At 42.8% G+C, this 22,779-nt stretch overlaps 1 protein-coding gene across 2 annotated transcripts in view; it reads left to right on the forward strand.

The window, feature by feature from the left end:
- The window catches only part of znf423 (zinc finger protein 423), a 153,234-nt gene that overhangs the window by 117,216 nt on the left and 13,239 nt on the right, over positions 1–22,779 (forward strand). For both annotated transcript variants that reach the window (XM_056387305.1, XM_056387306.1), the window contains 2 exons: positions 19,305–19,436; positions 21,247–21,362. In XM_056387305.1, coding sequence (XP_056243280.1) covers positions 19,305–19,436; positions 21,247–21,362 — 248 coding nt within the window. The remainder of the gene's footprint in view (positions 1–19,304; positions 19,437–21,246; positions 21,363–22,779) is intronic.

Genomic DNA, 22,779 nt, shown 5'->3' on the forward strand with positions numbered 1-22,779 from the left:
GACGGAGTGGGTGAGTGTTTTGCCATCATTAAGTGGGAAACACCAGCTCTCCATCATCATGAACTGTGTGTGAGTTATGGAGAGATATCCGTAGCTGTTGGCTGTGTGTGCGTGCATGTTGTGTGTGTGCAGGTGCCACCCATGTTTACTAAATTGTGGTGTCCAAATGTCTTCTCAGCATTATCCTGTAGAACCGAGATAAGTGTGTATGACAGTAAGTGATGTGACCACCTACCGTTGATCAGTGTTAGTATTTATTTTCAACTGCAGACAGATAAAGACACACACACACACACACACACACACACAAACACACACACACACACAAACATACCTACCTACAGTTAGTGTCTGTTACGTGTGTGGTCACTGGCACATGCACACAGACGTACGTGTGTGTGTGTGTGTGTGTGTGCGCCTCTTTGCACAGAAGGCATGGGGGCCCATTGGGGGATATAGAGGGGAAGAGAAGTGTAGTGAGTGTTTGATATTTGACAGCTGATTAAGGAGAGGAGTGAGAAGCAGGGAACTCTGACAGGAAGTCTCCATGGGCATCATGGGAGGTATGACCAGGAGAGCGGTGGGGGTTGCAGGGGGGGGCATTGTATTGAAGCGAGGGGTGACACAGTTGAAGGAGTCAGGAGGAAAAGATACAGCGGTAGCACATGAGTGTTGGTGGGGGGTAGATTGAGATGGAGGGGGAGGAGGAAGGAGCAGAGGAGGCGAAATGATTAGAGAAGCTTTTCCTGTACTTGCTTAGTGGGTAGAAGACAGTAAGCAAGAGGAAGCGGTGAGAACTTAGCTGGGAAAATAGAAATGGTATGGAAGTGAAAGAAGAGAGGAAGGGGTGAGCAGCAGAGGAGGAGGAGGATAGGAAAAGGAGAACAAGGTGGAAGAGGAGAGAGGAAGGTGGCCCGGCACCCTGCTGCTTATCCTTGAACACTCTGAGGAGGTCTCTCTTTTCCATCTCCTCCCCTCTTTCTCTTTCTCTTTCTCCTTCACCCACACACACACACACACACACACACACACACACACACACACCACACACACACACACACACACACACACACACACACGCCTGACTGGCACATGAGGGTGCTGTTGCAATTAAACCGGCACAGCATGGAGCCCAGATTGAGAGAGAGGGAGAGAGAGGGAGAGACGACTCCTCACTGCATGAACACTACCCCTGGAAGACAGAGATGAGGAGGGAGAAAAGGAAGTGAGGGAGGGAGTATAGTTACAGAGAGGACAGAGGTAAAATGGTGTGATAATGGGGTTAATGATGGAGAAAACAGGAGAAAAATATAGGAGGACTAGTAGTGATTTTTATAGCAGACTACTTACAAGTAGTTACAGTTGTGGCAAAAATATTTATAGCAGCAGCAGATGTACTGGGAGTAATTATAGTAGTTGTATTAAATATAACAGCAGAGCTTAAAGTACTGGTTGTACTTGCAGCAAGTCCTCCAACCTAAATATATGAACTGCAGGTGTGTACCAGCTGCAGGTGTACGGGACCTTTGGTGTCATGGCAACAATAATAAAGACACAGTTAAGGTTGTGGAGGGGTCAGGGCTCTGTTAGGCTTAGGCACAAAAACAGCTTGATTAAATTTAAGAAAATATTATTGGTTTGGGTTGAAATAAGTACTTTGCTAAGATTAGAGGACCTTTGTCGTCATGGTAACAATAAGAAACACGCAGTTAAAGTTGTGGAACAACAGAAATGACACTGATGGTCTGATAGGGGGAACAGCAGTCTCCCGTGTGGAAGTCCTTTGTTTTGCCGATCCCTCCCGACCTCCTCTGTTGACTTTGTTGCTCTGTAGACAATGTAACATTACTTCCTCCTTTCCTCCTGTCATAATTACTACGGCTGCTAAAGGTCCCCTAAAATTAAAATGTAACTATGGGTTCTAATAACCTGCTTTCAAAGACAACCTTTTGGATCGCTTTTACTAAAAGACATTCTGTGTACTTCACCCCATTTTGATAAGGAGAGACAGACAGCGATGGAAGTGAAAGTTTACCAGTGAAAGAAGAGTCATCATTAAACATCCAGTTGAATTAAGCAAAATTGCACTGAATTATATTGCTTAAAAGGCGGAAGCATGGCTGCGGAGTATATAGAAAATTATAAAGGAAAGTAACATTTATTTCTATCATTTTATCCTGTTCTTATGGTAATCACGCTCTTTATGTGCCTTTGGTACTGCAGAAATGCTTTACAAGCTCCACTTCAATCAATAACTATGCAGAGAACTATTGCATTGTGTTAAATCATTTGCCGTTACTGTGACGCAGCGCCATCGTCTCTCCTGCTGCGATTGGTTCTTTATTTAGCTCCTTACAAGAGCCCTCAGGAAGCCAGTGTGCTGATTGGATGTCTTATCATTGTTAATTAGCTCAATTAAGTAATTAGGAGGGTCCTCAGCCTTGTTTCCTGGGGCCACACAGGTAGTGCTCCCTCCCCTTGTGTGCCTGCGTGCGAGTAAGGAAAGACAGAGAAAGAGAAAGTTGTTCAGATCATCATTTCCTCAGCAGTGTGTGAGTATGAAGACAGACATTGGTGTTTTCATCTAATATCCAAGCATGAACACCCCTCACACAGACACTACACACTTGCAAACATCAAACATGAGCCTGTATCGAAGCACTGTATTACCTAAATTCAGTGAAACTGTCTGAATTTGGTTTATTGGTGACATAGATCATTTGTTTTTGTTTTTGTGTGTCTTTGTCTCTGTGGTGTCCAGGTGTGATATGGCCTGCGGTAGTTAAAAACACACATCTGGAGCAGAGAGAGCACACTATACCCAGATGTGCTCTATTGAGAGACACACACACACATACACACACACACACACACTTTGCAGTTAAAATCATGGGCTTTTACTGTGCGTGTCTGTGTGTCCAGACATCAGCTGTGTCTGTCAGGTGTATTTGTACAGAAGTTGACAGATGTTATTTTGATGTTGATGAGTGTTGAGAGTGACAAAGGACAAAGAGAACAGACAACAATGGAATGGTGTTACACACATATGCACGCGTGCACACACACACACACACACACACACACACACACACACATACACACACCGTCTTTGCCATGAAGTCAGCCATGAGACAATGTTTGGTCAAGCATGGTTGGGTGGAGAGGCAATTAGTAAAAGCTACGTATGTACGGCGGGCATAGACGGCGTGTCTTCAACTCCAGCTGTTGTGTACGTACAAATTGGTCAATTACTTTCAATTGCATATGTGTCAGTACGTCTGTGCTCCAGTGAATGCAAACAAGTGTTCATGTACGATTCATATCAACCTATAATTGTTAACACCTACACGTTGTTAAAACAAAGGACCTGAGTATTGCATTGTCAGCCGCCACCCTGCACCGCCCTTCTGAGCAATAGACACACAGATTACGACCATTTCAGCATGATAACGTGACCTGATTGTAGGCTGCTCTCCTGGAAATGTTGCATTGTCGCTCGTTTTATTGACTTTAACCCCAAACCTGCACTGATCAAAGTGTATTACATAAAGTAAATGTTTTACTGTGACTAGTCTGCTGTGGTGTTAATATCTTTAATATATTGAACAGTTAACAGTTGCTAGAAGTGAACGGTAAAAGATCTCTGCTCCCTCCAGCTCATTTTCTGTATACAGGTGTATTCCCACATTGGCTAGAAGGTTCCCCAAGTACAATGTGATCACTATAAACACTCTCTTCTGTCTGGCCCGTCACTTTTATAAACCAAAGTAAAGTCACATTTCTGTTCATTGACTCAAATCTTATGATCATGAAGTAAGCCTGTGTACTATAACTTTCACTGAACAGCAGCCATTATGGCAGTTATGAGAAAATGGTGAATGTTAAAAGATATCATAAGAGTAGCACAAAAAAAGAAGAGATGAAAAGTCGGCACACTATCTTATGTTAGCCAAGATTGGGCTAACACAACGACAGCTCATTAAGTAAACTGGGTGCTTACAGCATTAGTGGGCTACTGCCATTACCATTCAGCCTGTCAAAATATAACATCAATATTCAAATTAATATTTTCACACTATGGGTGTGTCATCTTGTTTAGAGGAGGTGAAGAACAAGAGAAGGAACGCTACGCATGTTTCCGCTATCAATCAATGAATTTTATTTGAATTGCAGAATCACAATGAAGCATGGTCCCAATGCACTTTACAATTAAAGAAATTACATGGGACAAAACATACTGCAAGCAAATAAAATAATTAAAATGAAAGTAAAAAATATAATAATGTAAATTAAATAAAAATCCCATATCAGAAGGATGTTTTTATTTGGGCAGCAGGGGGAGCTGGTGATACAAACAGGTCAGAGGTCACTGGGGACAAAGAAGAGCAATAGTAACTGCATGAAAAGAGTTTGCTAGAAGTCACTTGTGCACTAGATTCTTTAAAATCTCTATTGTTCCTTCCAAGTAGTTCACACATGAAACAAAATTCAAAATGGATTTCTTACCCATCAAACCAAAATGTATTGGATTCCAGTGTATCATTTTTCATATTTGGTTTCTCAACAAAAGAGTAAACAACAGCACAGAGCTTATGGGACTGCCTGAGCGAGCTGTAAGCAGTATCCATTCTGTGGCTCTGCTGTATCCATAGAGGTGAGAATCCAAAGAGGAGCTGCAGACAAAAAGAGAGAGAGAGACAGGCACAAAGATGAAGAGTAGCCGTAGAGAAAGAAGAGAGAGGGTGATGGAGAGGAAGGAGAGCACCACAGAGACAATGAAACAATGCCCTCTAACCACTGACATCTCTTTGTTGGGAGTGTGTGTGTCTGCGTAAGCCTGCGCATGTGTGAGCATGTATTAATATTGATTTAGCATTCTGGCAGGGGGTCTTTGAACCTCACTTTCCCTGCTTAAGCCCCTAGGGACATATTTTAGATACACACACACACACACACACACACACACACACACACGCACAAGAAGTGGTGTCAGATGTAATTAATGACATAACCTGAAGCCTTGACAGAGAGACAGAAAGGCATGTATATAATGTGTGTGACTGTTGGAGGATTTTATGAATATAAACGCCTCTGTGTGTTCTTACATGTCAGTGTGTTAGTGCGACTAAGAGACGGAGTCGATGAGAGAGAGAGAGAGAGAGAGAGAGAGAGAGAGAGAGAGGAGAGGGCTAAACTGTGATTCCCAGTAGTGGCTCTGCTCTGCATGTGAACTCTCTTAAGTAGACTGGAGGACTGTTTAACTGAGCACTTGTCTATGCATGTGCGTGGATGTGCATTTTAGTGTGCGTGTCAAGCTGAATGTTTAATCCAAAATGCTGCTGTCATGTGGCCTCCATCAGGTTTTTTATGCTTATTAGTTGCGGAAAGGAGACAGATTTTATAACTTTCCTCTGCCATTGGTGTCATGAGTAACTGATAATATCCCAAATACTTACAGAAGTTGTTCCTCATAGATTCCTACCTTTAGAATAATTCAGTTAAATGAATATTTCTATCACAATGCATTTAATTAACACATTCGAATGAATAAATAAACATGAAGAGATGTTCATACTTTTCAAAGTTTAATTATGATCGGGCTCATCTGTTATTTTCAATGATTCAGATTGCACTGTTGTTTGATTGACAGATAAAACACATAGATGTTAGTGATATTGTGTGATTTGGGGGAACGTTTTCAGTCCTTTTGTGGACACACACACATCAGGGAGGATGACTCACCGCTCTTCTATTAGTAGTGTCTGTAAGAAGTATATTTTTTTCTTGAGTAACTCTGAGATACGCCAATTTTTAAGTTTCATTTTTTAAATAGAAAATATTAAACATTTGGAATCTGAACACAGAACACGTTTAACACATACAATGTGTTAAAGGTTTCTTAAATTACCTTACCCTCTTTCTTCATCTTGACACAAAATGTGGGTAAAGTTACTGATGACACTGAATGTGACATCTTATCTAGCCTTAGATATTTTTTTTTGCATTGTTCTTGTATGTCTGTCTTATTTGCCAGTTGCTTTGTTGGGCTGTCTGTCTGTCTATCTTTGGGGAGTCTATACACTCACACACACTCATGCCCACACACACACACACACACACACACACACACACACACACACACAATTCTCTAGACACATGTATATTTGATTCCTGCCTCAGAATAATTAATAACTTTGTGTTATTTATTTATTTGTTTGTATTTGAGGCTGACAGAAGTGAGAAGTGTGTGTTCGTGCTTGTGTTTTTGTGCGCTTGTGAGTGAGGGCATGAGGAAGCTATTATTTTATTATTCAAATGCACTACATTGAAAATTTACATTATTTTGCCAGGGAACACTTCTCTTTTTCTAACTTCTGTCTGTTTGGCTCGCAGTACATATTAGTGCGTTTAAATCATATTAGTCGTTGATGATCTACACTCATCCTCAGTGGATCAGAATCATGTTGGAAAGAGAAATGTGATGTTATACACGTTATATATATATATATATATATATATATATATATATATATATATTATTTGAATATGTTGTAACTTACCCTTTTGTTCCGCACACATTTTCCTCAACTTACCTTGTCTACTTTTATGTGCGTTGAATTTCGACATCCCTCAGTAAACTCACAGTTCAGCTGGATTTTACTCAGGTCAAGAGATCAATAATTATAGCAATAGAAAGAACAGAAAGAAAGAACAGGCTTTGAATCTCTATGGTATTTCTGCTCTCTGCCTCTTCTCCCGGTGTGACTGAAGGTGCAAAATGGTGAGTTTACAATAGAAACCTTTGGTCTTTGATTTTAAAGGGCTGGCACCAAACTCTGACATTACCTGTTTTACTGTGTGCTTTAGACAGGTGTCTTTCTTCTCCAGGTAAAGTTAATTGCAGTTGTGCTGGAAATATCTCATTGTGGCACACCAGCAGCATGTTTTTTTTTTAAAGTATATTTTTTTGGGCTTTTATTGGACAGGATAGTGGAGAGAGACAGGAAATGGGGAGGCAGAGAGAGGGGGAATGACATGCAGTAAAGGCCGTCCGATGCGGGACTCGAACCGGGGCCAACTGCAGCGAGGACTGTAGCCTCTACACATGGGGCGCCTGCTTAGACCACTACGCCACACAACGCCCCCAGCAGCATGTTTTGTAGTCTAAAAACACCTCAGCTAGATCATCCATCGTGGCAACTTTACTTCTTTGCTTCAGTTTTGTTGTTTCCTTCAGCCGGAGTTGAGTATTTTTATATCAGTGCCTCTACTGTGTCAAACTGTCAATCACCCAAAGAGAAGTCCCTGATAGGAAAATAAGCCCTTTATTACACAGCACCTTGTGCATTTAATTATCCATACTGTAGCCCTTGGAGACAAAATAATTCAAGAGTAATTAAACATAATCAGCTTATATTGGTGCTTAATCTTACAAGGTCATGCAGCTGATCACTACTCTGAGCAGGTAATCGACATAGTGCTTCTTTACAAGAGTGACCATGCTGGTCCTGAGCATTCAGGGGTGATTGTGCTCCTTGTAATCTTGATCATTGCCCGGTCCAACCAGCAGGAGATGTCTTTTCACTAAAATGTTACCTTGATTAGCCATTCTTAGGATGGCTTGGGCACACATATACACATGCACATACACGTACTGACACATACTCAGAAATTGGCAGTAATGCAGAGCCGTCATGTAAGCTGTTTAGGATAAGGAGTTCAGCTAAGTGATTCTGTAATTATAAAGTGTTAAATTGTGTCCACCCCCTATTTTTAACAGAATAAATCACTGTCAGTATTATGGTTACTGGCAGACAATAACTAAAAACTAAAAGTAAGTGGAGTGCTAACTACGGCAGTTTCATTTTGCCACAAAGTAAGAGAGAAACGTGTGGGATACTGAGCACATTTTCTCTTTCTTCAAACACTTTAAAAATGAACATTTTGACTCTTCCCTGCTGACTTTGTTGACTTCCTGTACAGTCAGTCTCAGTCCATCCACAGCTCATCTGAAATTAAGACATTTTTTACTGTGAAATATAGACAATCTTTCTCCATTGATAGATACTGTATGTTTTGACATTTTGTGCCTCTTTGATGCTTGCTCTGTTTTCTCGTAGCAGTCATGTTTACAGCCAACAGGCATCCTCCATCTCTCTGGCTCACCCACCCACACACCTACACACACACTCACACATATGCAGTGTGTGGCTGAGGGAGGTCTCTAGCCATGGTTGCAGGTATCTGGCAGGCTTTTCCACACATGACCTAGTAGTGATTTACTGTCTTCATTAGCATGCTACCACTCTCTGAGTGTGTGTGTGTGTGTGTGTGTGTGTGTGTGTGTGTGTGTGTGTGTGTGTGTGTGTGTGTGTGTGTGTGTGTGGGCGATACATTTGTGCTTTGGGGAGGTTTGGAGTTGGCTAGCTGTGTGTCTTTTGTGTTGAAGTTGAGTGTGTTTTGGTTGTGTGTAAGTTTTTGGAATCAATAAGGAAATTCTGGTTTCAGCCTCCCCTCGCGTTTCTATTCTTTTCTACTCTGTACCCTGCTATTCTAGTCTTTTCTAGTCTGTTTGTTGTATTGTTTCTATGACCACAGCGTGGTTCAGTTTGGCACGGCCTGGTATGGCACTGTGGTGTGTGTTTGTGTGTGTGTGTGAGAGAGAGAGGGAGACAGGCAGGGTGGCTCGGTGGGGGATGTAGCTGGCCAGGGCAGGGGGCGAGGACAGACAGGCTGGACCAAGGTCACTCCCACTGTGTGTGTGTGTGCGCGCGTGTGTGTGTGTGTGTGTGTGTGTGTGTGTGTGTGTGTGTGCTCGCTCCTATATCCATGTCCACTTGTCCACTCGAGTACAGCTGAGGATGTGGCCAGCTCCCTCTTTCTCTTCCTCTTCTCTTTCTGTTCATCAGTTTCTGTTTCCATCACTTTAACATTTTGTCTGATACAACATGAGGAAAAACTAATGTGTTGTAATTTCTGACACACAACTCAAGACAGAATAAACATGAATACGGATATATAATATCATCTCTGTGTTGAAGTGAAAAAATTACTTGAAAATGAATGAATGAAATGAAAAAATGTAGACTTCACTTTCATTTACCAATCAAAAAAAAACATTTAAATGTGAGGATTTGTTGCTTTTCTCTATTTTACTTCACAGAAAATTTAATATCTTTAGGTTTTGGACTGTTACTATTTTTTGATATCTTATAAAAGAGTTTAGAGCTATCTGTACTCTCTCTTTCTTTTCCCGTATCACTCTGTGTCTCTCACCATATATCCTCCTGTCTCTCTCTCTGTCTCCCTATCTGTCTCTCCCTACTGTAAATATCTCTCTGTCTCTCTCTCTCTGGGTCCAGATGGGCAGTTTGCAGGTTAACTGGAACAGCTGGAGCTGCATTATTAGCATCCTGCTGTGAGCTCTTATTGGCTCTGCTCCTCTCCTCTCTTCCTGCTCTCGTCTTCCCTCTTCTTCCTCTGTCAGTCTGAAGGGTTGTGTTTTATAGTCACACAGAATGAGATGTGAACGGTTAAGAAAACCACTGTATATTACAGAGTGCTCATTATGTAGATGTTTAAAGTTAATATTCACCAATCGAATATTGAAGTTTTTTTTTTAAATTTCTTTTAAAATTTATATTTCAGTTTGGTAACTTTGTTTATTATTGTTCATTATTTAATATTCTTCTTTTTTTTTTTCACTTTTAAGTAGCAGATTGTTGGTGGTGTGGCATCATGTCACGTTTAGGAAAGTCAGTTCTTGATTTGTTGACCGTAAACGTAGGAGTTGCAGTCAGTGGTGGTCTATGATTTCATATGACAAAGAGTGTGTGTGCAGGGGTGCTTTTGGGGTGTTTGGTGAACAGAAAATTAAGCATGTCTCCCAGGCCTTTCTCTCTAGTTTTGGTGCGTGTTTGTGTGTTTTTGTGTGTGTGTGTGTGTTTGTGTGCTTGTGTGTGTGTGTTAATGTTGTTGTTGTGGAATGGAGATTGGCTTTTTAGTGGTATTTGGATGCAGAGATGCAGCGGGGATAAGCCTGCTAGCTCCCTCTGACTCCCCCTGGGAGCACAGATTAAAGAAACACACAGACACACACTGGCAGAGATAGACACACTGTACACACACACACACACCCACCCAACCACCCACCCACCCACCCACACCAGTAAACAGCAGGATAGGATTAGACAGAGGTAGGTAAACACACTCACACATACACACATATCTGGTAGATTTAATACGGGGGAAAAAAAGGAATGATTATTGAATCGTTGATTTGTCTGACCGTGTGTTTCCTCTCTCCACATGTCACACACACACCCTCACATTGCCCTAAATTTCTCAGTCTCTGTAGAAAAGAATAGGAATGTCAATAACAGTTGTTTCCAAAACAGAGTGATTTAGTCATTCAGAGAAAGGAAGAGACAGTCAGGGGTGACCCTCTCTAAATCACCTTGACAACTAGATCAGAGCCTTGATTACAGTTGCCGTGGTGATTAGCCCTGGATACAGACATGCTTGCTAACCTGGATGGGCGGGTGATTTTATGTATGAGTGTGTGTGTGTGTGTGTGTGTGTGTGTGTGTGTGTGTGTGTTTGTGTGTGTGTGTGAGTTTGATCGACCTTTTAACATAAATCAGACTTTCAAAATCTCCTCCACTCTCCTTTGTATGTGTGTGTGCAACTTCTTTCACCTAAAAGGAAACATTAACATGCAAGTTGCAACTAGAGCAAGTCAAGTTGAGCATTCAAAAAAAAAAAAGTGTTACTAGTCAGGTTCTCTCTCCAGGTTCTGAATTATAGGCAAATGATTAAGCTAATAAAACTGGTAAATGTCTTCTATTTTTTTCTTCTATCATCTATCCTATAAAATGCACAATAAAATAATTTCACAAGAGTAACAGTGACTAAATCAATAACACGTGTAGTAAAAATAAAAATACCTTTAATTAATTGGGGCATGCCCAAAACCACCATAAAGGTTGTTATAACTCCTCATGGAGGTCTTCTATAGCTTTAACCAGCATCAACACACATACACATGCCGATGATGTGCATCCGGGGGGCTGTAGTTGTGTTTTACATATGTAAACAGATGGGAGAATGGAGAGAGTATGGAAAAAACAGGCTGAGGGAAGGAGGAGGAAAAAGGGACATGAGAGAGTGCAGGCAGAGGGAGGGAAGGAATGGGCGACTAGGGAAAGAGAGGTACTTCAGTTTTAAAGGTTATCCAAGGGAGTGGCGAGCTTGTGTGTGTGTTTGTCTGTCTGTCTGTCTGTCTGTCTGTGTGTGTGTGTGTGTTGATGGTTTATTCACACACAGTGATTAGGCTTATTCCCTCCTGGCCACTTTCAAGCTTTCAATTAAGATTCTAAACACAAATATACTCTGCATTCATTACTCTCATCCCTGCTAACGAGGTAAAAAGAGGTGTGTGTGTGTGTGTGCGTGTGTGTGTGTGTGTGTGTGTGTGTGTGTGTGTGTGTGTGAGACTGTGTGTGTGTGTGTGTGAGACTGTGTGTGTTACTAGGTTTCCATGTGCTTATTGGAGGAAAGGATAATTCCCCATTTTCCTGTGAAAGTCCTGAGCGATGATTCCAAGGCCAGAGTGATGATGTGTGCACCTCTCCTGTTTGAATATTAAAGTCTTATTACGTGTGTTACTTTCATGTCAGCTGCTCATTGTAACAGTCAAGTGCTCTCCAGATGATCCTGTGTTGGTTTGTTTGTGTACGTCTGTTTTTGCTTTGACCAGAAAGTGTGTATCTTTATGCACTTAACGTGATCTTTCAGTACACAACTGCTGGAGCCGTGCACTTTATTTTCTTGCAGTTTAGAGCGCAGTAGTGTTGTATGAATAACTAATAGAAGTATAATAATAATCTTTCTCATCGGTTCTGATACATTTTTACTGACGGATTTTCTCACTGTGATTTGGAGACTTGGTGGTCGCACTAGGCACAACTTAACCACCAGTTGCCCAACAGTCAAATCAAAGAACAATACAAACTCTCAGATTATCTGAGAGGTTTTAAACAAAGCCCCAGCTGAATTATAATAGTTGCTTAAAAAATCCAAAGTGAACACACCTTAAATTGACCATTTCCTCTAGCCATCCACTGCATGGTAATACAGAAGCTCTCATTTTTATCACAAAATGCCTCTACAGCATCTATGTACTATGCACTCTGCAGTGAAGTTGCATCCAGAGTTGTTATATCCCAAGGTTACAGCAATGAAGTTTGTGTGTAAAGAAACAGAAACAGTGCTTTTCAAAATTCAGAATTTTTTCCATTTTTTTTCAGGATCCATGTTTTTTTCTGTCTAATTTATTTATTAACTCACTTATTTAATTCTTTTTTCATTCATTCATGTACAAACGTTATTGATTATTCATTAACGTACGAATCAATAAGTTAATGTGTGTATTGCTACAGAAATAAAAGAGAACCACACACCAAATGTTAAGGAAGATGTACTTATTACTTACTTATTAAAGATTACTTTTGTAGTGGAATTGTATCCCTTGAATAACCCTAACCTGAGAGAGACTGAGATACAATGAGTGTGTGTGTGTGTGTGTGTGTGTGTGTGTGTGTGTGTGTGTGTGTGTGTGTGTGTGTGTGTGTGTGTGTGTGTGTGTGTGTGTGTACGTGCACATGTGCATGCGTGAAAGTGAGAAGGCTTTTGGCTTTGACAGGACAGAGCGCTCCAGCTTCCTACTGTTATGTAATCTGATAGGGAAAATCCAAGCTGCTACACGCACGCACACACATACACACACACACACACACACACACACACACACACACACACACACACACACACACACAGTCTCCTTCCAAAACACACATGCACTCATGCACTACACAAATATGCTCAATTTGTGCTTCCTTTCATTATACACACAAACACAAACTGGTCATCACCATATGCTATCTTTGTCTGCCAATAGAGTGTCTGTCTGTGTGTGTGTGTGTGTGTGTGTGTGTATGTGTGTTTGTGTGTATGAGAGAGTTTCCACTGGAGGTAGTTATTACTGGGTGACAAGGAATGTAGCCAATAGTGTAGGAGGGAGGAGCGTGATCTCTCTTCATTAGTTACACGAGAGGAGCTGAATTGTTGATTTGCCTCCATTCTACTAATAGTGCGAGTCTTTCCTTCTGTAAAGTGAATGTCGCTATCACCAACTGTCCTGAAAAGCATAAAAGATTGAGAAATTCCACTGGACCTTTACTTCCTCAACATCTGCCATCTGAAAAGCCAAAAGTTGTAGCTGTTTACAAGTCATAGAACAGTGCCTTCCTTTCCTTCTGCAGCTGTGTTTGCAGTAATTACACATCTTCAAGATGTGTAGCATGTGTAGCTCTTCCGGCAGCTGCCTGCTAAGGTACAATCACGTACCACAGACTGTCGTCTGTCATTTTCTCTCTTATACATTTTTCATACCTGCATCCACAGTCACTCTGAATAGGTCAGTATGCGTTACCTGACCTGTCACAACCTTCCTCTCGACCACGGTTGAAGGCTGGTTGGACACCGTTCAGCTGTGGTGAAGAGGCATCTCTATTGATGTTTACACAACATCCACATAACTGCCCACCGCACTATTGCAACACAAAGAAAAGAGATCCAAGAGACCAAAAAACTAAAGTGAAACAGAAACTTGAATCAATATTTGGCACTTAGTTTCCACAGATGAGAACCTGGTTCCAGCTTCTTGTCTGTGTGATTCACAGTGTGTGATTCTGTGGTTAAGCAGAGATGTGAATGGAATTAAAGTTGCAGACTCGATTCTATGTGAATGGTGGTGACCGCAGATTAACCTCTGACAGAGGACCTGAATGAGCGGGGTCAAAAGGAGGTTGTTTCAGTAGATAGCATTGTAGGAGATGCCTCTGTATCAAAGGGATGTAACTCATGAAACTCATGAAATCATCATTCAACAAAATGTAAAAATCCACACAGTAAGATAAGGAGTAAACAAATGATGAAAATATTAATAATTACCTCACAGAGAGAGTGATAGAAACAGAGAGGGAAAATGGAAGATGAGAGAAGGGAGGGAGAATGTGTGTGGGTGTTGCGTACTCGCGGGACCTCAGCACTGCAGCATTCTTTCTGTGTGTGTGTGTGTGTGTGTGTGTGTGTGTGTGTGTGTGTGTGTGTGTGGGGAGAGAGGGTGAGTAAAGGTGGGGGGCACTCTTGGGACCCCTCCAGCACTGCAGCAGGTTGCGTGTGTGTGTGTGTGTGTATTTTTCAGCCCCCACACAACCAGTGGGTCAAGCTCACACCCCCCTGCATCAGCCCCCCTCTACCCCCCGCCCCCGGTTGCCATGGAAACACACCTTGAGCGAGGCCCCCAGAGAGGTGCACACTCCTCCTCCTTCCGTCCACTGCTCTCTTCTTTGCTGCACTCTTTCTTTCTCCCAACGCCTCTGTTGCTCTCCCTCTGTCAATCCCATCATCCCTCACTCCAGTCCTCTCTATACAGTCCTCCTCCCTCTCTCTCTCTTTCCATCTCTTTCTCTTGCTACCTCTCCTTGCTGTCCTCACCATCAGTCGTCTGGCTTGGTTTACGGCCTTGATGACGCAAGGGACCAAACACACACACACTTTCCACTGCTCTTACACACACACAGCCTCATGTAGTGTGGGGATGGAGGGGGTCGGCAGGAACAGGGAAGAGCGGTAATGGGGGGAAGACATGATGCCCGAGGGACTCCAAGCAGCCCATACAGAGACAGAGGGAGGAGCGGAGGGTGGGGGCTGGGCACCCGAAGGAGTTTCCCAGCCCAGACTGAGAAAGGGTTAAGAGGTGTGTGTATGTGTGCATACTGCATGTCTGTGTGGTGTGTGATAGGGGAAGGCAAGCACCTTAGGGACCCATCCCCAACACAAATCAAGGAGCTCATTTATGTTCTGCTGCATGTTGCAGGGGTGTGTGATGAGGCCAGCTTGAATGTGTTTTGTGTGTGTGAGTGTGTGTATGAGAGTGTATTGGTGTGACGGAGACGATGCCACCTGGTCCCTCTCCTCTGGTCAATTAGCAGAGAAAGGAGGGTAATGGGAGAATGAGACTGAGGGAGAGCATGAGCAATGAGGGCGGGCGGGTGTGTGTGTGTGTGTGTGTGTGTGCACGCCTGCGTACGTGCATGGATAGTGAAATTGAAATGATGAGTCTGACTGCAGTATGTCCTTTTCTCTATCTGTGTGTCCTCCCTCCTTCCTTCCTGCCTTCTGTCCAGCTACACACACTGTCCTCACATTGTTTCTGTTTCTTCTTTTCTTTTAATATTCTCTGTCTTTAACTTTGGTGAAATTGCATCAGTAGTTCTACAGATGTGCGACAGCCACCCACCATTACCTGTGTGTGTGTGGGTGTGTGTGTGTGTTAGCTTTGGAGTCGGGTCAAACTCCCTCTCCCTCTCTGTCATTTTTTAAAAGCTGTTTCTTTCCATCTTGTTCTCTGTCTCTGTCTGACTCCGTCTCTCATATTTTGTTTGAGGGTTGATACTAATAACACTGCATGAAATGTTCATTTGACAGTTACAGGCACAACATCACAATGGTGAACACTTAAACTGAGGGCTACTCTTTATTACACAAAGTGTATGCAGAAATGCCAAGGTCAGGTATTATATTCCCTGTGGAGAAATCAAGAAAAATGTCCTTACTAGTGCCCTGGTTATTACAAGAGTTGGCATGGCAACAAATCAAGAACATGCATAGTAGGAAGTGTCAACACATCTTGTCTATGTCTATGGCTAATCAGGCTGGGAAGCTTAAAATGGTCATTCCATCAGATGGAAAGATTTGTATTATACTGCGACTTCCATACTGGTATAGCCATCATATTAATTTTTAAACAATGTGCCAGTGTAAAAAAAAAAAGAGAGAGGGAAGATACGACTTGATGCATGTTGTTGCAAAGTACGAATGCTTCTTAGCCAAATTAGTGACCAGGATACAAGGCGTAAAAATAATCCCCAAACTTGCTTTGATGTGTGTTAAAAAGCTGAAAAAGTTCATATTCTGTTTTGTGAGAACAAACTCGGAGTCCTAACCTTCACCCTGCCTCTCTTTCTCGCTCACTCTCTCCTCTCATCCCTCTCTCCCCTGTGTTCTCTGTCCCAGCATAGGCCTCCCAGGGCTGTGTGTGTGTGTGTGTGTTGTGCTGGTGGATCAAATGCACTCTGTGAGGCAAAGCGTAACGGCAGGATGCTGTACGGCTCTGTCATCTCACTATGGGTCACATACACACACACTCGCTCACACATGGACTGGGTCTCAGAGGGGGACAGCATACAGACACTGCGGTCCCCCCACACACTGATCAAAACAATGTATTTGTCAGAAAAGAGAACTCTTTCATGGGACACACGGACACACAGACACACACACACACAGAGGCGTTGGAGCCCTCTCTCTATGCCCTTGTTCCGGACAGCCCAATTATCTCTCTGCACCTCACTGTTTTCCCTTCAGTTCTCCCTCTCTCTGTCTGTATGTCTGTCTCTTCCGCTCTCTCACTCTAGTTTTGTCTTTTGTCATCGGTAGTCACTTTTTTTTACTCAGGCTATAATTGATTGACATTTAATAATCTTCTAAAGTTTCTTAAGTAAGGCTTTACTGACGTCATCTGTGTGTGGTGCCCTAGAGACACACACACACACACACACACACACACACACACACACACACACACACACACACACAGAGAGAGATCACTGAAGTTTAGGTATTACTTATTCACCCTCTACCTCTATCTGTGCCATGTCTTTTTGTCTTTTTCTTCTGTTAAGTTGAAACTATATTTTTTCTTTTGAAGAAATAAAAGTATGCTTTTACTAAGACAAGGAATATTAACATGATAATGAAAATATGAAATATGACGATTAAACTGGTAACACTGTTCACTCCTCCCTCTCTTTTTCCCTCTTTCTCTCTGTGTGTCTCACTCCATGTGACTCTCCTGCTGTTTCAATCTCCTAGTAAATGATAATGAACCTCTATCTGTCTCAGTATGTCTCGGACACACTGGCGCCCCACACAACCTAGCAGCCTTTGAGCTTTGTGTGTGTCTGTGTGTGTGGAAAGGGGATGTTTGGGGACCAAGACCATGGAGCATACCATCTCATTCATATAAGCACATGTGGCACCCACCACACACAAACACACACACACACACACACACACACACACACACACACACACACAAATACACCCACAGCTATTGAGGCGGGATTAGGGCACCCTTGTGTCGGCCTTTGAGGCAAGGAGAGATAGGAATCTTTGTGTGCGTGTGGGTATTAGTCAGTATGGGTGTCATGGATGTATGATTGAAGACGTTATTAACCCTGCGATCCCCTGCAGCTCTGCAGCTGAAGTTCTGCACACTGTTTGAATATGTGTGTGTGTGTGTGTGTGTCTATGTTTATGTACACACTTACAGGACATGAGTTAAGTGACAAAAAGCGGAAGACACAGATTGTGTTCTCCATGAATTGTCTGTGTGTGTATCTGTGAGAGGATGTGAGAGGATTTGTGTGTGTGTGTGTGTGTGTGTGTGTGTGTGTGTGTGTGTGTGTGTGTGTGTGTGTGTGTGTGTGTGTGTGTGTGTGTGTGTGTGTGTGTGTGTGTGCGCAACTCCACAGGGGGTCACAGATTGGTCGCAGAAGACACCATCTGATGTCTCCGGGCAGTACAGTCCTATGGTGTGCATGTTCGTGTGTGGCCCCACATGGTGTGTGTGCGTGTGTGTGTGTGGGCGACTGGGGCATCGGTCCTGTATGGTACAATGGTGATAAGGACAACAAGCAGGAGACCTGATCGTCAAGGGGTGCGTGTGTGTGTGTGTGTGTGTGTGTGCGTGTGTGTGTGTGTGTGTGTGTGTGTGTGTTTATGACGCCCACCTTTCATCTGGCCTTTCACCGTGGGTGCTGTGATGTCACTCACACCTTCTTAAAATAGACACAGATACACACAAACACTGGTATAATCCCCATGTGAGAGTGACGAGGAAGGATGGAGGCTGGTTGCGGATTGTCTCTTGTCTGTTTGTGATGAAGACACACCTGACCGTATTTGAATATGATATCAGCTCCGTTAGTCTCTCGTATTACTCATTTACACTGAATGTGCAATAGTGTGACTCATTATGCAATAACAAACTGTGACAACTGAAAAAATAGAAATGCTTCATACTCAACAGCCTGTACAAATAGATCAATGATGGGACCCTAGTACTGACAGATGGACAGCAAAAGAGACATTCACAGACTCAAAAAGAAAGGGCACAAGTAGAAGAGCTGTAACAAAGGATGAGGGGTTTGAACTGGAGCCCACACAAATTAATCAGCAAGTGATGGACCAAGAGGGACGATAAGGAGACATGTAGGGAGGAATGGGCAAAGTGAGCGATGGATGAGTGACTGCATTGGGGGAGGGCGGATAACGAGGACAGAGGGAGGGAAGGAAGGATGGCTATTGGAAGGGCAGATCATCCACAGCCCCGGTGGGGAGGACAGACAATTACCAGTTGGGGCAGATATGGCACTGGGGTTGGTGTGTGTGAGAGTTGGGGGAGTGCACGGGGGAGAAGGAAAAATGAAATGAGAATGTGCAGCAGGGGAAAAGAGGGAGTGTATAATGCAACCTATAACATAATGTCTGTCTGAACGACTCAACTGATCTGGAGCTAAGCCTTAAATTTCCAATTTAGTGAAAAGGTTTGTCAGTGGACGATGCAAAATTCAATTGTTTTCAGTGCAGTTTAGCTTATTTTAAAATTGTTTCCCAATGCCAGGTGAATGTTTTTTCCATTTCTGAAACAAGAGACAGTGCTTAAGGAATATGTTAATTATTGTACATATAATTATGTATTTTTAAGATAACATTACAATGGACGTGACCAGGGAGAAAATGTGAGGTGAAACATAAGTGTGAGTAGACCTCACATCTCATGCCAGGTGCAACTGATAAGATGCTACAACGGAGCGATCCTTCATCTTAGTAATGTAGTTCCACCTGTGCTTTTCCTACCATGACAAGTGAAAATGTTGCTGATGTTGAGTTTCGGAGCCCCCACCCTATGTGAACAGAGTGAAAATTAGTGAATACATGTCTGTCACTGCTATATGCAAGTTTCTTCTTATGTGTCTGCACAGTGTCTGACAGTTTGTGTATGTACATGAGACATCTATCATGTGTGTTGTATTAGTATCCTAAAATAATGTCATGTTGTTGTTTTCGTGTTGCTTAATCCAGCCTACACATGCGTGTCTGTCTCCTATTTGCAGAGGAGGGCATCAATCACGAGTGCAAGCTGTGTAACCAGATGTTTGATTCACCTGCCAAGCTGCTTTGCCACCTGATAGAGCACAGCTTCGAAGGCATGGGAGGTACCTTCAAGTGTCCCGTCTGCTTCACAGGTGACACACACACACACACACACACACACACACACACACACACACACACACAACACACACACACATACCTTCAAGGACAGTAGCACATGTGACTCCTACTCCCTTGTGTCCTGTCTGATTTGTATTTGAAATGAACACAAAAACATGTAGATAACATGTTTTACACAAAAACATAAAAACATAGTTAGCACACAACAGGGACAAAACATTGGCCTGTATAACCACATACACACACTCTAGTACACCAACAGAAACTTTGATCTACATCCATTTTGTAATACTGTGCATCTCTGAAGAGATACAGAATACTATAGACTGTTGTTATACTGAAGAATATTGTAGACTTATTTTGCTTTATGTTTTATGTAGTCTGTTATCTGTTATATTTGTCAGTATGAATGTTCGCCATTCATGGTATAAGCACCAGAGTTGTCACAGCTTATCACAAATTGTATGCTTATGTTAATAAAAATGCCAGATGAGGTTAATACTGCTGCTGGAAATAGGGTTAGCTCTTAAATCTCTCCTGACATCGGCCCAGGTACCTGTTGTGGCTCAGAAATGGCTCTCTCTGGGTTACCCACATCATGGTTCATTGAATAAATGTGCTGTAATGGCTGTAAAGTTTTTGTTTTTGGGTAAACAGTAACAACACATTAGGAATATCCATTGTTTCAACGTTTCTAACTGTGGGAGTAATATTCCAGCAGGGTGCCACTGCTACAGAAGCACTGACTGTGTGTGTGTATGTGCAAAAGTTCATGTAATAACACCGCCAAAAAAAAAAGCAAAATATGGAGTACCTTATGCCTTTGCAATCCACTGGAGGGGAGGAAACAAAATGCTGGATGACCAAATTAGGCCTGTGGTGTTCAGTGTTCTGTTCTACCTACAGTATTTTACCAGCAACTAAGTCAGCACCTTTGCTCTCTCCCTCCCCTGTTCCATCTCTGACTGTCTATCCCCATATGCTCACTCGCTCTCTCTCCCTCTCTCCCCCTCTCTCTCTCTCTCTCCTCTTTCTCTCTCTTTCTCTGTCACTCCATCACTCTCTCCCCCCTCTCAGTTGCTGAGTTTGTCTTGTGTTGTGTGCCTCTCCCCCCAGGTACACAGCAACGCTTTAAACTTTAACTCTATTCCTTGGTGGCTTATGAATTAGTAAGATGGGCACCACTCCTACGGGGAGGCTTAATAATTCAACACATACACACTCACAGTGAAAACCAAAAGTTTACTGAAACAAAGGGGAGAGAAAGAAAGAAAAGAGTATATGAGACAACACTGGAGCGGAAGTTAAAAAAGAAGAGATAATTTATTGATAAATATCACAAGGTCTGCTGAGGATAGCTCTTCCTGTTTTCTCTCCTCCTTTTTTCTTTTTTTCTATCCCATATTCTCCCTCCTTTCCAGTCAGCCCTCCATTCGCTTTGTGTGTTTGTGTGGTTATTTGCACTGAACACCCAGTTGCCATTTGGTTCTATAGTGGATAGTCTAGTCATTGCTTTGCAGTCTTTCCTTTAACTGTACAGTAACAGTACCTTAGTAGATCAAATCAGATGGACCTGACCAGATCGCAGATCATCCTGATGCGCTGATTAGGGTTCACTGGCCCCAGCAACACACACACTCACAACAATGCAGGCTCCCCGGTTAAAGGCAAAGTCTCCACTGGAGAGCCCCCTTCAGCTCATTTCCTTCAGTTTTTGGATTGTTGAACTCTCTTTGATGCCTTCAGCTGTAGTAAGCATTGGGTGACTAAGTTCATCAAATACACCACATGTAACTTGTGCCGTGTTTGTTGCTCTCCCAGTTTTTGTGCAGGCCAACAAGCTCCAGCAGCACATTTTTGCCGTCCATGGCCAGGAAGACAAGATCTACGACTGTTCCCAGTGTCCGCAGAAGTTCTTCTTTCAGACAGAACTACAGGTAGGTCACCTTAATTCTGTTTCTGTGTTAACCGTGACATGACTCTTTTGTCTGTCTGCATACTGTTGCGGCAGTGTGCAGGTGCAGACACTGTAGCGAGTGGAAAGTGAAGTCAACTTTTGTTCTCACCCCAAATAAGATATGTACCCACCTGACTAGACCACCTCCTTACTTCCACACCTTTGCTCTCCTCCTCCTTTCTAGGCTTCCCCTCATCCTTCAACATACAGTTACCTTATTCAGTGCCTCCCTCTTTTTTCCCCCCAACTATTTGTGTTTCACAGAATCCTCTCTTTACCGTTCATCTCCATATTCTCCTTCCAGCCTTTTTTCATTCCTCTGTCCCTCTCTTTCCATCTCTCCTCATGAGGTCTGAGCAGGGTTCTGGCAAGCTTCATGTCATTAGGGTCCAGACACATTTGAGTGTGTGCGCATATGTGTGTGTGTGTGTGTGTGTGTGTGTGTGTGTGTTGTGTGTGTGTGTGTGTGTGCGTATGAAAGGGAGGAGAGGCTATAAGTCACCCAAGAGTAGGTCCTGGGCCAGCTGTGGCCAGATCTGTGATGATGTAAACCCTCCTGTCCTCCTCCATCTCTTGTATTCCTTTGGCAGCAGACGAGTGACCTGCAAAATCTTCAGGTTAAACATCAGTCCTGTTAAAGGTGGAATCTGTAACTCATGCTGTCTCTTGCTGCATTAACCACAGATGTTAAGTTAAAAAAGTTTTTTTGGAAAGTTGTGTGGAAAACTAACCAGCGAGCAAAGAATGATACTTCTAGGCTTCGGATTGAATAATACATTGCCTCCAGGACGTGGCTCTGTTTTGAAGATAACTTATTGACACTGTCAAACAGGACAGGTGCAACCCCATAAGCCATGACAAAGTGATCAGCATGTCTCATTAGCAGAATATTCAGAGCATCAGTTTAACTGAAAATTAAATGGGAAATAGCATGTTATTGTCTCTTTCCACTCATTCATTCATCCTTATTGTTCTCTTTGTCTGTTTCCCTCCTGCATCTTTCTGTCTTGTTCACTACATCTTCATTGGCCTGGCAATCTAAAACTGGTCTACCCCAGAAGAATATAGCCCAGCTGATGCCCAGCCAGTCTGGACACTAATAGAATTATCATTGTTGTAGTGCTGTACTTGCTGTTAAAATAAAACCTAATTGTAATAGTGATTATTTAATTGTAAGAAAGCCCCTCCAGTCACCACACACACACACACACACACACACACACACACACACACACACACACACACACACACACACACGCAGGCAGTGATACAGGTCAAAGGAGGTGGGCATATGGCTGGCCAGTCCATTTAACAGCAGGGCGACTGCTGGACCCTGTCGGTTAATGTCCACACACGGGCACCACTCACATGTCACGCATTCCCGCTCACCTCCACAC

The sequence above is a fragment of the Seriola aureovittata genome, chromosome 10 (assembly GCF_021018895.1).
Source record: "Seriola aureovittata isolate HTS-2021-v1 ecotype China chromosome 10, ASM2101889v1, whole genome shotgun sequence".
NCBI classification, from domain to species: domain Eukaryota; kingdom Metazoa; phylum Chordata; class Actinopteri; order Carangiformes; family Carangidae; genus Seriola; species Seriola aureovittata.